The sequence below is a fragment of the Aquarana catesbeiana genome, linkage group LG12, assembly GCF_042186555.1.
Source record: "Aquarana catesbeiana isolate 2022-GZ linkage group LG12, ASM4218655v1, whole genome shotgun sequence".
Classification (NCBI taxonomy): Eukaryota; Metazoa; Chordata; class Amphibia; order Anura; family Ranidae; genus Aquarana; species Aquarana catesbeiana.
In genome coordinates, this window is record NC_133335.1 from 50,436,069 (window position 1) to 50,452,848 (window position 16,780).

At 41.4% G+C, this 16,780-nt stretch overlaps 1 protein-coding gene across 5 annotated transcripts in view; it reads right to left on the reverse strand.

Moving 5' to 3' along the window:
• Positions 1 to 1,034: 1,034 nt before the first annotated feature.
• RUNDC3A (RUN domain containing 3A) overlaps positions 1,035 to 16,780 on the reverse strand; it is a 32,402-nt gene continuing 16,656 nt past the window's right edge. Inside the window, exons 5-11 of one of the 5 annotated variants that reach the window (XM_073607746.1) lie at positions 16,522 to 16,611; positions 15,237 to 15,317; positions 14,134 to 14,323; positions 7,883 to 8,040; positions 3,743 to 3,880; positions 2,732 to 2,835; positions 1,035 to 1,790 (exon numbers count right to left, since the gene is read on the reverse strand). In XM_073607746.1, coding sequence (XP_073463847.1) covers positions 1,648 to 1,790; positions 2,732 to 2,835; positions 3,743 to 3,880; positions 7,883 to 8,040; positions 14,134 to 14,323; positions 15,237 to 15,317; positions 16,522 to 16,611 — 904 coding nt within the window. In that variant the 3' untranslated portion in view covers positions 1,035 to 1,647. The remainder of the gene's footprint in view (positions 1,791 to 2,731; positions 2,836 to 3,742; positions 3,881 to 7,882; positions 8,041 to 14,133; positions 14,324 to 15,236; positions 15,318 to 16,521; positions 16,612 to 16,780) is intronic. The other 4 variants (XM_073607748.1, XM_073607747.1, XM_073607749.1 and 1 more) reach the window with 4 other exon arrangements.

Consider the following 16,780-nt stretch of genomic DNA (forward strand, 5'->3'; position numbering starts at 1 on the left):
TTGGAGCTCTAGGTTTAACAACGGGCAGGTTGGAGCTCTAGGTTTAACAACGGGCAGGTTGGAGCTCTAGGTTTAACAACGGGCAGGTTGGAGCTCTAGGTTTAACAACGGGCAGGTTGAAGCTCTAGGTTTAATAACGGGCAGGTTGGAGCTCTAGGTTTATAGTGAATCTATCTTTTCAACAGGTTAACCTTAAAGCCATCACCACCATTTACATATACTTTACTTTTACTTCATTCGATTTGACAGCTGACAGCAAAGCTAGAGGCACAACTTGTCATTTCCAATTTGTTCCTCTCCCCTTTTTGATATTTCTAAGCTCATTCAATTTCCAATGTCACCACCACAAGGTCATGTATTTTTTTTCTTACCTGTTGAAACTTTTAAGCAAGCTCAGTTTAAGAGATTTGTTTTACAATGAAAGAGGGCAAGATGGTCAGAATGGGTGGGGGTTATTTGGCTAGGCTCCCTTTGTGTTTAGCGATTAAGTCAAGTGCAGAAATGACTTGATTACTAGAATATGATCTTGGCTCAGTTGCTATGGGTTACTGTACTCAGCAGCTTATTGAATATGTTTCACATTGGGACGTTGGTATATTAAAACCCAACTCCGGACAAAAGTAAACCTACCCACATACATTTTTGTTTTTTTAATAGAAATGTATAACTTCTAAAAGAAACGATTCCCTCGCTTGCGCCTCTTCTGGGATCAGACATCGGTCATCCAGCGCTGCAGTCTATGTCCAAGCCAACTGGTCTCCTTGGTGTAATGTCATCACACCGCCGCAGTCTTAAGGACCATAGAGCATGCCACTGATGGCTGGTCAATAGGCAACAATGTGGGCACCCCAAAAGGGACCCTTTTATTCTGCAGTGAAGAAGAAAGAAGACTCAGGACCCTGAGCTTCACATGACCATGGATTTAGGGTAGCAAAAGTAGATTTTATATTATTTTTTTCTAACTAGCATGGCGAAATTTGAGTGGGAATTGATGTTCAGAGATCATCTTTAATTGACACACACAAACAATTGGGCAATTTCAAATTCCTTTAGTTCAGCAGTTTAATGGACAGAATTGCACATATTCCTCTCACAGAGGCCTCCATAACAACCAGTTGTACCAGTGCTCAGTTACACAACATACAGTTTATTGAAGTCCAGACAAAGGAGCCAACTTCTGCCCTTACAGGGTTCATGAGTTGAAGGTCTCCACTTGGTCCATGAAGGGAAGAGAATATTGGATATGCCTATTTAAAAAGGCAATTTATTTTGTAAGGGGACAAGTATAGGAGAATTAACTGATATCACTTTGAATGCAGCAATATAGTCTCAGACTTTTCATTTACCAACAGCAGTAGACATCCATTTATGTATTCAGGTCCAGATAATTTCTTGTGTTTTCTACAAGGTTTACAGTGGATCAGGAACTGGTTATAGTGGGGTGTATCAGTTCTCTGTTGGGTGATGGATTATATACTGTGCTATTTTTTTTGCAAGTCCTTGTATTATCCTTAATAGACCACCATTAGGAGTTATGCAATTGGCCGAAGAAAAGTAACTTGGCAAGACGGTATCAAGAGATAAACTGAGCTTCTCCTACAGTGGTCAAGACGTAATGCATTGATGGTGACTTGTGTTTAGAAGACCTCAGCTGGGGCTTCCAGCAGGACTTGTCTCACTGCTATTACTGACAAGGCATTCATTGGATTTCAAGCTTGGCAGAGATTTACAGCTGGGAATGGATGCCAGAGAACCACACAATCCCAGCATGGAAGGGGTTGGGTCCTTACCTATGGAGGGGAAAAAAGTGTAAAAAATGTGATAAGCCTAAATATATAGTGTACATCATGGGTGCTCAACTTGTGGCCCTCCAGCTGTTGCAGATCCCAAAGTCCCATGAGTCATTGCAAGGCTGACCATTACAAGCATGACTCCTAAAGGCAGATGCCTAATGGGACTTGTAGTTCCGCAACAGCTGGAGGGCCACAGGTTGAGCACCCATGGTGTACAATAGTTCAAAGCTATTGCCTACCCAAACTACAAGGATTTTTGTGAAGACTTGACAATGTTAAGAGATTTTTTCCTAGCAATTTAAAGAAGCATGGTTTTACTTGCATAAGGAACTCTAATGATCTAATGATAATGAAAGGTTTCCTGTGACATTACTTAGTACAATGCCATATTAGGTACACCAATTGAATTGTGGAAATTGATGCCAATAGGAGTTCCAGAAATCCCTGCAGCCTTAAACATTCTTTGGCTGGCCAGGGATAGAGAAGTGATGACAACGGAGGGGGTGGGGGGGTGCCCAGGATAAGGAGGAACCAATGGAACCTCAAATAAACAAACGACTACTAAAAAATTCTTGGGAAGGGGGCTTTCTTTTTATTGCAATATGGAAATGGGTGAGGGCCAAATATCAATTTACATCAAAGAGGGCATACTGCTTGGCTTCTGCAATAGGCAATATAACCACCCTATGTGTTTGCACCCATTACACGCTGAAGAGAATATAGCTGGTATTTGCACACTTGCTGAACCCTTACTTTGGGCATATTATACTGCATAACTGATGTGCAGCTGTTGTTAGGTGTAGGGGGCATTTTTTTTAAAGGATAGATCCGTATAAAATGTAACCATTTAATGCTAGCATGTAGTCACTCTTCACTCGTGCTATGCACCATGCAGTTACAGTAATTTCAATAGCACCATCAGCACACAACTGACTTACCAATAGGACCCCAAGGCTCCCCGTCCTGCTTTCCTTCTGCTCTCTGGGATTCGGAGCTCAGACTCAGCTCAGCTGAGAGGTGTTCTGTGCTCAGATAGCTGTGCCTGTGGAGAAGAAACAACTAGCCCAATAGAACATAAGGTTCATAAGACATGCAATGCTCAGCAGAAAGCAAGCCGTACTACACAGTAGTATTGAATAGCAGCCATCACACATTTTCAGGACTGTACAGTACACCTTCCCCTTCCTGATGTAGGTGACATCATAAGACAAGACAGCAAAATGATCAGTTTTGTAAATAAAATTATTTTCCCATCTTGTTCAGTTATGCCTGTACTGACTCTTAAAGTATCAACTGTGCCCGGTTGGAAATGTTTTCATTTTGAAGGTTGTCCTAGAAGAACCGACCTTAACTCTTCCTGCTCAATAATTAGGAGCCTATTGCTGGTCCCCTTTATGAGGTCATAACCCCATCTGCTTGTGGACACCATTTTCTGCCACATTATTTTGGCAAAGAGAGCTGCCACTTTGGTTTTGGGGTCATATGCTCATCACATAATGGCAGGGAGACCCAGCACACTACCCACCCATGCAAAGTAGGAACATAGTTGTAAAGTCTGTACCCTACACCATTGATAATGGAAAGGCTGTTACTGCCATGTAGGTATGAAGTACAAACAAATGAAGACAGCAATCCTTATTGTGTCTAAACAGGCTCTACAGTTTCCACCAAGTTCAATGCTAAATTTTCATGCCTTATATATACAGCTCATGTAATACTCATATATACTAATTTACGCAGTTACCTAAACCCTTGGTGTTGCTACCAAGAGCCTGTAGAAGCATACGGGAACAAGATAGTTAATGAATGGGATTTGAAAGATTAATTATTTTGCTGCACAACTTCAAAATATTGGATGCCCTGTAGGAGCTAGTCAGATGTTCCATTGACATGAGACATAGATAACGAACGTTGAATGTAAACGTGTTATGGGGTGTATGGTGTCTTACCTCCTGTACAGCGTGGGTTTAACAGATGTCTCGTTATCATTAAGGGTGCCCAGGGACGGCCACTGGTTAACCAGAGGGGCCCCAATGCTTGAGTTGAACTGTTTGATGGGGGCATTTTCAGAAGGGAGTAGGCCAGTGCTGGAATTACAGGGAGAGAATGCTCTAGTTATGAAATGCCAAGGTGCTTGATGGGTATGTTTGCTTTGGGATTGGAGCATGTCTGGTTGGTGTTTGATATGATATTGTATGCAGCTCCTAGATCCTACTGGATGATGTCAAACAGTTTAGTCAAAAGAAAGGACTAAATAAACGCAAAACCACACCTATCAATCAAAAATGAGTGTTTATCCAAGGCTAAGCAGACAATGAGTAGAGGTAATCTGAACACACTTTATGGCAATGCCCTGGTATAATTCTCCTATATTGGAATTCTTTAAGGGTTGATGATCAGTGGCAAGGTCATTCAATGTGGATTTCTGTTATACTCCCTGTCACTAGTGAGGCATACACACTATGTGATGTGATTGGAGTTTTAGTTGTGCCCATACATGCAGATAGTGTATGCTGTTAAGTGGGTTTTTGGGAGCGGTGTTCTATGACTGGTGCCTGGTGTTAAAATGGACTGTGCCCAACAGAGATGAAAGATAGGCAAGTAATTCCAATACTGATGGTAAAGTATCAATTTCCTTTGGTATAGCCTTTATGGCTGGTGTTTGGGGGAATTGGGATCAAGACTAGCATACTACCCTTAAATCCAAAGCCAAAATGTAATATTTCATTTTGGATATTGTAGAGAATGGTTAAAACTCATAAATTTTTTCCACATCTGTTTCAAGTTTAGGAGATTTCCCTTTACTTTTTCGTCTTAGGCACAGAACACAAAGTGAGAAGAAATCCGTTTATGCCTTTTTTTTTTTTGCATGCTAATCTCATATCGAAAATGAAAAGTTTAGTAAAGTTACTAAGTGATGTACTGTGATGTAATGTGTTGTAGTGTATTTTCTAATGACAACTGTACTGATTAAATGAAAATCGTACGATTTTGTATTGTACGAGAAATTTTTTCATGCTTGTCCAGTCGGATAAACTGTCGTTATTGGCTCTTGAAAGCTGTGTACCAATGATCAGATTATCGTACGATCACTTCAAAAGCGGTATTTTTCATACGATTTCCTGATCGTGTGTATGGGCCATTAGGCAGTTGTCACAGGAACAGGTGTCTCCACAGGACAATTTTCGCTCTATTCCCGATCTGGTTACAATTCAAAAGGGGTTGGCTTACTAAAGGAAACTAGACTGTGCACTTTGCAAAGTGCACAATTTGCCTTTAGTAAATCAATCCCAAAGTTTTGGATTTGCCTTCACTTTCATTGCTGGGGACAATGATCACTGCCTGGACAAATAAATAAAGAGGGCAAATCTCACTTGTATGGACACAGACAGCAACAAAAACTTTCTCAGGGGATGGAAAAAAGTTTTGGACCGGTAGATACACTGTAAAAGATATACTGTGTTTAAAAAGGAACTATAATATAAATACATACAAATTGAATGTAAAATGTCTCAACAAAAGGAGTTAAAAGTGATGACCCAGAGGTTTAGCCAAAACCCCAGAATGTCAGTCAAGATCTGATACCAGGTATGTATCCATTGTCCAACAACTGAGTGGATGTGGAGATGGGAGTAGCCTCTGTAGCAATAGTAATAATAAAGGAGAAGTAAAAAATTGTACCATCATCCATTAACTTAAAGATAAAGAGGTCAGACGCTAGGTCCCCAACCAAGCCTCCTTAAGAAACAGGGGCACCTCCCAATGTGGGCAATGCCCTCGGTGCCCTTGGATCCTTACTGGCACAACCTTTAAACTTCCCAATGGGGAACTTCCCAATGGGGTCGTTTATTTAATGCTTTGCGATTGCAAGGCCTTTTATGTAGGGAAGACTATTAGGGAACTAAGACGGAGAATTGGAGACCACCTTTATCACTCAACGAATGGGAAATTTATCCCTGGAAATATTTTGCCCTGGAGGTGGTGCCCCCGATTCCAGGGGGGGTGACCGTGACAAGATACTTTTGCAGCCTGAGACCCTCTGGATCGAGAGGCTTAATGCCACTATTCCACCTGACCTCAACAAGGTTAATTCCTTTAGCTCATTTCTCTAAACCTTGTCCCCTGCAGGTACCCCTTAGGTTTCCCTAATGCCTGGCTTATATATGGATACAAAGTTATATACCGTATTTATCGGCGTATAACACGCACAGGTGTATAACACGCACATTAATTTTAAGAGGGAAGTTTCAGGGAAAAAAATTACATTTTAAATAAGGAACTTTGAAGCAAAATAAGGGTCAGTGCCCATCTGCAGTCTCACCATTGCCACCAATGCAGCCCCATCAGTGCCCATCTGCAGCCTCACAAGTGCCATCAATGCGACCTCATCAGTCCACATCAATGCAGCAGCCTCACCATTGCCATCAATGAAGCAGCCTGATCAATGCCCATTTGCAGCCTAGAGGGGACAGGGAGGGGGCGGGACAAGCGCCAAAAGATTATATACAGTGAGAATCTCCTATGATAGACAGAACAGTGGTCCAATGGCGGCCCAGGAGACGGGACTTCCTATTACAGAGGCCACCAAGTAAACAGGAGATTCTCACTGTATGTAATCTGACAGCGCTCATCCTGCCCCCCTCCCTGTCCCCTCCGAGGCATCTAAAATTGAAGTATTGGCGTATAACACGCACATACTATTTGCACCCAATTTTTAGGGTGAAAAAGTGAGTGTTATACGCCAATAAATACAGTATATGTATATCTACATGTATATCCCCTCTTTCCATGGATACCTGGCTAAATTGGTTAGTGCAGCCCATGTCTGGTCCTGTCCCTCTGTGTATTGTCCCATGCTCTAATCTCTTTTTTGTATTTTTTTTTTTTTTTGCCTTACTTTTTTGTTTCAGCCTCAGGTGCCATATACCCATGAGCCTCCAATATGAATTATTAAGGGTTGCCTTGGCATCAAAGTATTACTTTATATATTTATTTTCATTGTACATTAATTACTCTATATATTTCTTTGTTTATATTTGCATTCCCAGAGCTTTGCTGCTTGCTTCCCCCCAGTGACATGCTTTGGTATGTTGGCGTTCAACCAATTGTTTCCATGTGGCAGCTAGATGACCTCCCTGGTGGACAGACAAGTCTTGGTTATTTGGGACCGCCTTTTCCACTTGTGCATGTCCTGGCATGGCTTTCCGCCCTCTGGCCATAGGACAAGTGCATGTTCCCCTCGCGCATACGCATTGCGGGAGCTCTGACCCAGTGACGTCACACACTGGCGACGGCCGGTGGAAGACACTTGGTTGGGGACTAAGCATCCGACCTCTTTATCTAACCGAGTGGATGTGATATACAAAAACTGGTGCAAAAATTGAAGACTGCCCAAAGCTTCATTTTTGTATTTGAGCAAATAACTTTTTACTTCAATACTAGTTCTCTTTGTGCCATTCTTTGTAAATCTTCCTCAATGTCCAGGATAATTGTCATGACTTATTATCAATGGAAGGGTCTATATACCCCATGGTCAGGGGATTAATGCCCAATATGTTTCTTGTAAAAGGATTGGTGAAAAACACATTTGTCCAAAGGTTGGGAAATAGGGGTCTTCCAAGAAGCACCAAAGAAATGGAACTTGTCTTGTGATGATGGAAAAATCAAATACCACTCAATGGGTGCTCTTAGAAACCAACATAACCTTAAGTTTGGTCAAAAAATATGATTTAGAAATAGGATATAATGTTTCCAATGGATAGTGTTTAGTTATGGTGTGTGCCATATATTCAGTGGATAGGCAGTAGGTGTTCATTTCATGGCCAGTGAACTGTTGGGAGAAGAGTATGTATGTCTTATGGTGAAGAATTGGTAGTAGTTTTGTGTCTCTCACTTGGTCATGGACTTGATGGTTAGTGGTAGATGGTTAGTAATAGAAATCTGGTTAGATCCTCCTGAGCCTGTTGGTCAGGAAATACAGTTAGATGCTTCTAAGGCAGCAGTCTTCCCTTGTGAGGGTTCTTTTCTAAATTGTGTGGAGCCATTTGCCTATATAACTGTGCACTGCATAGATGCCCCTTCCAACTCACAGCTGTTCCTGCAGTTCTAGGATGACTCCCTCCAGCTGGTGTTTCTCCTGCAGGCTTTGCTCTCCCTGCTCCTGGATCCTTTGAGTCAGTCTCTTGTTTTCAGCTTCTAGATTCTTCAGCTGAGACTCCCGTAAACGGACCAGCTCCTCTAGATATCCCTGTGAAAGGGAAGGGCAACCCCTTTAAGAACAATGAACTTTCTGAAACCACATTTCACACCAAGCACTTCCTTAGACCAAGCTTTGGCAACCTGCGGCCCTGCTATCAAGTCATGCTGGAATTGCTGCATCTTTAAATCTAGAAAAAATCTGGTATCCCAATTTGGTCTGGATCATGCTAAAATATCTTTATAGAACCAGGAAACCTAAAGTTGAACTCCAGACAGATAGAAAAGACACAAATAAACATACAGTGCCTTGAAAAAGTATTCATGCCCCTTGAAATTTTCCGCATTTTGTCATATTACAACCAAAAACGTAAATCTATTTTATTGAGTTTTTTTGTGATAGACCAACACATATTGGCACGTTTGTGAAGTGGAAGGAAAATAATTGGTTTTATAAATTTTTTTTTACAAATAAATGTGTAAAAAGTGTGGCGTGCATTTATATTTAGCCCCCTTTACTCTGATATCCCTAACTAAAATCTAGTGGAACCAATTGCCTTCAGAATTCACCCTAATTGGTATCTAGAGTCCATCTGTGTGTCATTTAATCTCAGTATAAATACAGCTGTTCTGTGAAGCCTTCAGAGGTTTGTTAGAGAACCTTAGCAAACAAACAGCATCATGAAGGCCAAGGAACACACCAAACAGGTCAGGGATAAAGTTGTGGAGAAGTTTAAAACATGGTTATAAAAAAAATATCCCAGGCTTTGAACATCTCACGGAGCTCTGTTCAATCCATCATCTGAAAATGGAAAGAGTATGGCACAACTGCAAACCTACCAAGAAATGGCCGTCCACCTAAACTGACAGGCCGGGCAAGGAGAGCATTAATCAGGGAAGCAGCCAAGAGGCCCATGGTAACTCTGGAAGAGCTACAGAAATCCACAGCTCAGGTGGGAGAATCTGTCCACAGGACAACTCTTAGGCTCGGTTCACACTAGGACGACTTGGGATCCGACTTGTAAGCCCTCAAGTCGCCCCAAGAAGAGATTTACATTACAGGGAATCAGAGCGTCTTAATTGACACTACTGAAGTCGCTCCGACTTCAGAGAGTACTCCCTGTACTACTTCGATCCGACTTCAAGGCGACCTGTACCATAGAAATCAATGGAAGTCGCCTCCAAGTCGGATCTCCATCTACATTGAAGCGACTTTACAGGGAAAAAATTTAGTTTGCCCAGGCAAACCCCTCCCTCCCAGAGAGCTGATTATCCTGGGATTGGCCACAGCCAAAGACGCTTGTCCTGGAGGCGACTTGAAGTCGCGTTGTAATTTGTTTAAAAGTCGCGCTGAAGTCGCGTTGAAGCCGCATTGAAGTCGCCTTGCAAAGTCGCGCTGAAATCGTGTTGCCTCTGTGTGAATCGAGCCTGAGTTGTGTACTCCACAAATCTGCCCCTTATGGAAGTGTGGCAAGAAGAAAGCCGTTGTTGAAAGAAAGCCATAAGAAGTCCCATTGGCAGTTTGCTAGAAGCCATGTGGGGGACACAGCAAACATGTGGAAGAAGGTGCTCTGGTCAAATGAGACCAAAATTGAACTATTGGCCTAAAAGCAAAATTCTATGTGTGGCTGAAAACTAACACTGCACACCATCTCCATCGTGAAACATGGTGGTGACAGCATCATGTTGTGGGGATGCTTTTCTTCAGCAGGGACAGGGAAGCTGGATGAAGACAAATACAGGGCAATCTTAGAAGAAAAGCTGTTAGAGTCTGCAAAAGACTTGAGACTGGGACAGAGGTTCACCTTCCAGAAGGACAACGACCCTAAACATACAGCCAGAGCTACAATGGAATGGTTTAGATCAAAGCATATTCATGTGTTAGAATGGCCCAGTCCAAATCCAGACCTAAATCTAATGGAGACTGTGGCAAGACTTGAAAATTGCTGTTCACAGATTCTCTCCATCCAATCTGACAAAGCTTGAGCTATTTTGCAAAGAAGAATGGGCAAAAATGTCACTCTCTAGATGTGCAAAGCTGGTAGAGACATCCCCAAAAAGACTTGCAGCTGCAAAGCACTGACTCAGGGGGGCTGAATACAAATGCACACCACACTTTTCACATATTTATTTGTAAAAAAAAAATTGAAAACCATTTATCATTTTCCTTCCATTTCACAATTATGTGCCACTTTGTGTTGGTCTATCACATAAAATCTCAATAAAATACATTTACATTTTTGGTTGTAACATGACAAAATGTGGAATATTTCAAAGGGCTATGAATACTTTTTCAAGGCACTGTAGCGCTGTATTTTTTAACCCATTCTTAAAGTGATACTGAGCACACACTATTTAATTTTTCATTGTCCCTTCTATGTCTGTATATGGATGATGGCACTGTAATTATTTAAATTATGTACATTTTTCCTAATCCATATACAGTTCTCACATGGCCCAGCACTTGCCCAGCCTGATTGCAGGGAAACATAAGCAGGAGGAGCTTCTAGTCCTCTGCTGCTGGTCACATGTTCAAAAAAAAAAAAAAAAAAGCCTTTGGAATACAGAATAAAAATAAATAATATCAATACATTGTTGTAAATTGTCATACAAATATAGAATTTGACATTAAATCTTTTTTTTTGGAAATAACATGGTGTGGGCAGATTTCTGCCAGTCACAGGCTGTCATGCCCCTCCAGCCTGTGTCTTAGAATACGAGGGAGGTGAAGCCTTCATAAATCTACATGTAATATCCCACCCCCTTGTGTTTAGCTGGTTAGTGGGCATAGAGGAGGAGGGAGGGAGGGAGGGAGGAAGGGAGTGAGCTGTCATTTACCACTGTGTATATGGCCGTGGCCCACATGTGCGACTCTATAGGGCTTCTCAGATGTGATAGGGAGGAGATGTTCAGAATAGAAACTCACTCAAAACTGAGCATGTGCAGAGCTGCCAACACTGCTCTGCAAAATCCCTAGTTGCATTGGGGACATGGACAGAAGGTGGAGATAAAGAGCAGCACGGTCAACCAGTTTTTTTTTTTGTGCAGAATACAGAAAACGAATCTCAAAGTGAGTATGAGCAGCATGTAATGCACCATTTATTGATAGTTTTTTATGATGTGGGTTTTGTGACACTTTAAATGTAATTTGTTTAATGGGACATTACTTGCTCCTAATCGGATGTGTCCCTTGTCCTGCTGGCTCCTGTTCTCTCTGATGCAGCCTATCCCCACTGCCGTAACCTTCAAGCTGTCAGACTTGTGACAGGCACTCATCAAGAGTGCTCAACTACGCCAGACATTTCCGCCCAGCTCCTCTATTCACAAAAGCTGTACTATAGTTCCTATGACTGAAACACAATCTATGAATGTTAGAGGGTGCAGAAAGGCAGGCATAGTCGGCACTCTTGATGAGTGCCTGTCACAAATCTGTTGGCTCTATTAAGCCCCACCGCAGATTATGGTGATTAGAGGAGGAAGATGTCAAGGACTGTGGGAGCCAACAGCAAAAGGGACACATTGGATTAATAATAGTAATGTCCCTTTTGTTGATTTGTTTTTTTTGGGTTTTTTTACCCAAACTTTGGCTTTGAATGTAAGCAGCGCAAGTTCCTGAAATTGACTTTGTATTAGCCTCTTGCAATCCACTGCACAACAGAGCTGAGACTTGGGGGGAAGGAAGCAGCACAAGGAGCCAATCAGTTGTGCTTCTGTTCAAGGGTCATATATGAGAGGGGAGAACAGAGCTGATCAGTCTGCTGCTTTTCTATACCAACCCAGCTGCAACAGAGAAGAATCAGGACTCCTGCCCTGCCAAACAGGTCTGTTCTGTGTAAATCTCAGGACAGGATGGACAGGAATGCAAATCCTTTTTGCAGGTAAAGCAGCTCCCCTATATGCATTTCATCTGGGTATTTAAGCGTTTGCCTGGAGTTCAGCTTTAAGATAAATTTGTTTTATATAAAACAGTATTAACAATACAGGTATACCTGGATGGCATATACTAGCGTTTCAAGAATGAGAACGGAGTAAGAGAGTGGTTATTGCGGGTAGGGACATTTTCTAATACATAGATGACATTTGCGTTCAGCATGGTACTCAAGGACGCCTCTAGTAAACCTTATAAGGTAGACACAACCAGAAAAGGATTCACACTTATTGCTTTTGTACACTTGGCTTGCTCAAAAAAAAGGCTAACATAAACGAAGGTGCATCTGAGCTATAGATGTAGAACTGTTGAGTCACATAAAAAAATGCTCTCAGTACCAGCTGCACCAGACCACATCAATTGTGAATCACTGGTGGAGCTGAGACATCCCACCATGTTTTTTTTTCAATGAATGGGTCATAGAGGCCACATATTTTCCAGCACTTGTATGGAACAAAGACTGGAGTCAGCTTTACAATGAGACATTTCCAGTAACTACAGAACACAGTCATTAGATCATCAACAATTCACAGTACACGGCATTGACCATCACGGCAAGGAGCTTCATCAAGTAGATCTCTATTGATCTGAAATCCAACAAACTGCTAGATGTTTTACAGTAAGAGAAAAAAATCATGTGCTACAAACTAAAAAGGGATTTACTGACAGACACATTAGGTAGATATCTGCACACTACAGGGAGAAGCCTAAATTGAACCTTTTAAAAGGTGGACATGGACATGGTATCGATGATATTTGGCAGTATCATGCAGGAACCTCCTCTGGATACACGGGACATTAAACTGTGTACTAAGAGACTAGACCAGAGACCTGGTGATTTGGACGTTATCCCCAGTCCGTTTTCATTTAGAGTGATGCAACTGAGATAAACCAGCATTACCTTGAAGAAGTCAATGAGAGAACACGGGATATGTACAGAACGCTAGGCACATATTGGATAAAGGAAGAGGAGGTGCATGCCAACTGTTCCAATGGATTAAATCCCTTTATGCATCAAATACAATAATCTAATAAATTAGTTAGCCTATGTATGGGGCACAAATGGCTCTCTTGGCTACAAAATCAATATCATCTCGGAAAATAAAACCGGCAGAAAGCAAAACGAAGCCTATGAATAATGCACCCACCGGAAACAGTTCCCAGCATCATACCAAAGTTCATCCTGGATGCCAGATATTTTATTTCCCCAGGTAGCTTTGCATGGCTAAGATCGTTAAAGAAAATCTATTGTAGAAAAAAACATTTCTACTGCCAGATCTGTTTAGATCCGCAAATATAATTAAAGTATATGGACACCTTTAAAAAAAAAAATCGCAGAGGTGACTTTCTGCAGGGGACAGTGTCGGATTGAAATCAAGTATTGCAGCAAAAGTGGTTATCTTGCTCATATCTCAGTGACGCCCTCATTCATTGTCCACATTGCAAACACCTGTTATAAGACAGCAATACTATGCATAGCTTTAGAGCAGGGGTCTCCAAACTTTCAAAACAAAGGCCAGTTTACTGTCCTTTAGACTTAAGGTGGGCCAGATGTTGGTATCAATGGGAGGAATAATGCCAAATCATTGATGTCATTGGGAGGAATAGTGCCTTATCATTGGTATCGGTGGGAGGAATACGGCCTCATCATTGGTGTCATTAGTAAGAATAGTGCCCCATCTTCGGTGTCAGTTGGCGGAATAGTGCCTCATCATTGGTTTCAGTGGGAAGAATAGTACCTCATCACTGGTGTCAGTAGGAGGAATACAGTCTTGTATCAGTGAGAGGAACAGTGCCCCAAGGGCCAGATAAAGGCAAGCAAAGGGCCGCATCCTCCCTCCGAGCCACAATTTGGAGACCACTGATTTAGGGTATGTGATTTGAATTCCTTCCTAGCTTTCTTAGTGGGGTTTGCTTCAAGCCCCACATAATAGTCATTTGATCAATACCTAGAACTAATAAGGATCAAAAAGTCCAAACAGCAGCATGCCTGTCAGATAATTGATTTTCTATAATTAGTATTGTATCTGAAACACGTACTATGAGTTCTGGAGGTACAGTTAGTGACAGGGACATGAAGGAATGCTTTATATGGCTCCACCTACTATACTAAAATAAGGAATACAACTCTTATTTTTTTTTATGTTGGCAGCTTGCAGTTTAAAACAGGAAATACATACTCTACGATATCTCATTAATACGAAGGTTTCCACCTACCTTTTGTGCATAGACAATGCGAAACTTCTGCTCCATCTTACGCCACTTGCTGTACCAGGTCTCCTCATCTGTTAGCAGTGGTAAGTAGGGGTGTTCAGGAGAGCTGTCCTCACTGCTGCTGCCACCTACACTTTCTCGGTCTTCTTCCTCACTTAGGTAATCATAACTGGTCAGAAAAATTAGCAAACAACTGGAATATTCATTGCAAATTTAATTAAAAGGTCCTACAACCAGTATCGTTGAATAATATTAAAACATTTAAAGCCAGTGATGTGACGTTCCTCCTGCAATCTCTTCCCCTTTTCTGCAGGAGGTGGATTTGAAAAAAATAATAAAACGGTGCATGGAAAACTGAAATAAAAGTAGAGCTAGTGCAAATAGCTCTACTGCAGCCTACTGCAGGTATCCCAGCTAAAGTCTACTGAAGGTATCCCAACTAAAGTCATTGGGGCCAACAACCATAGGTTGGACTTGATGGACTTATGTCTTTTTTCAACCTCACCTACTATGTAACCAATTCTGAAAGGCAGAAGCAGTGGAACAGAAAGGGGAAGAAATTGTCGGGGGAACATTATGCTGATACATATTAAAAGAAATGGTTGCAGAGAAAATATTTAGCACTAAAACAGCCCCTACTGACCCCAGGCAAATAAGTGTGCAGTCTTGGCCAAGAAAGTATTTAACCTCTACACTGCTTGGGCAATTTAACCAAATGCCCCTACCAATGGCAAAGATATGTTATTTGCATCATTAACAAAAAAAAAAAAAAATCTGAGTAGAACACTGCATTAAACTTCAGGGTTTAGTGCTTGGACAAGGTCCTTGGCACCCAAGTTGAGAAGGCCAATGTGCATCCCTTCCCCTTCATCCCAATGATCTGTTAATTAGTTCAGCCACATACGGTAGGTTGCAGGGTCAGCTTCCCCCTCCCCACATCCTGTTGAAGGCCCAAGGTGTTGCATCATCTGCCTATCCCTTGTCTCACCTAATATCCAGGTAATGTATTCTAAGAAAAAGTATGATGTCATACAATGCTGCCTCTATCATTCGCATATAGAATTATTGTTTTTTTTTTAGTTTTTTTTTACTTTGTACTCACTCACCTTTGTGTAAACTTCAAGTATGGAGTGTAGTCTATTACTGCTGGAGTTTTGCCATCAATTCCTTCCCCTTTTAGGCAAAAGCTGCAAGACAAAAATAGAGGGTATCAGGCAGAACTGGAAAAGGCTGCTACTGGCAACACGATCGCCGGCAATACTCTTTTTCCCAAAAATATGACTTATTAGTTATCACTGTTCTCCACAGTTTGCATTATTTGTCCCTCCGTTGGTATGCGTCTATAATGTATGTGTAATGCTACTCATTGCAACCAACCAGCTTTTCGATTTGATGTTGACAGGGCGGGTAATAAAATGGCATAATCTCACAGGTTACTTTTGGGTATGCTGCCAAATTCTGTGAGTGAAGAAGTTTTGCTTGGGCAGATTCTTTCATTGTTCCTCCGCTGTATTATAGTAGAGTGAACGTGAAGCTTAGCTGTAAACATTACAATCTAATTGTATAATCTGCTAAATTAGCCTCTCCCAACTTTTTACCTCAAAGGAACCCTTGAAATAATTTTCAGGTCTTGGGGAACCCTTGGAAAACCAATTAATTGGTAGCACGAACAAATGTTCCTGCAATGAGAAGAATGCCTTTCTTACAGTGGTGGTCAGAATGCCACCTTTACAGACAGCTAAAAAACTCATTGGGTTTGTGTTGCCGACTCTGCCAAGTGGCACTGGACACAGAACTATCCAAGCACCATCAAATGGGAGGTCAGTCAGCCATAGCTGATTCCTAGGGTTCCCAGACCTCTGCTTAAGATTGGGTGGTTTTCCAACCACTATGTAATGTGAGGGTCTACCTAAACTATCCATTTGATTTATATTTAGTCAAGTAGGCCCTTACACTGAACAGTAGTTGTAAAATTAGAAGGAAAATGTACAAATCAGAATAAAGGTATTTAACAAGCTTAAACATGGTTGGTTGTCATGATCTACAGGACAGGTAAATTATTCCTTCAGACAAAGTCCACGATATACTAACAGAAACTTATATCTACATAAAAACGCGCACAAAATGACAGAAAATGGACAAAAAGAAAGAACCTTGGGATTTATAAAAGAAAGTTGTGGAAAAACATTGTTTAGCAGACAGGACATGACTGTTTTCCACAATCTGTGTTCATAGTAAAAACATTTGTAGAAACGGTTTATAAAACATAAGGGTTAAAGACGCACATTTTTCTCCTGACATGGACACATTAAAGTGTACCTCATTTAGAATGAACGTTTTAAAAACTAAATTGCATGAAGGTCATTACATAGGGCCACTCAATGATCTTACCTGAAGTCAATGGCACTGAGGCCTATTAACATCCCAGTGAGAACAGATGACTCCTCTCGCAGTAAAATAGCACCATCATCATAAAACCTCCTAAAAAGGAAAATGGTGACAGTGTCATCTTCTTGAGGCAACTAAATACAAATTAAGCTCTACTGGCACAGCGCCTTTGTTTGTGCCACACCAGTGAGACATATGTTCAAGCTTGTGGTCATCAACAAAGGTTAATGATATATCTATATAGGAGGGACATAAAACCTTT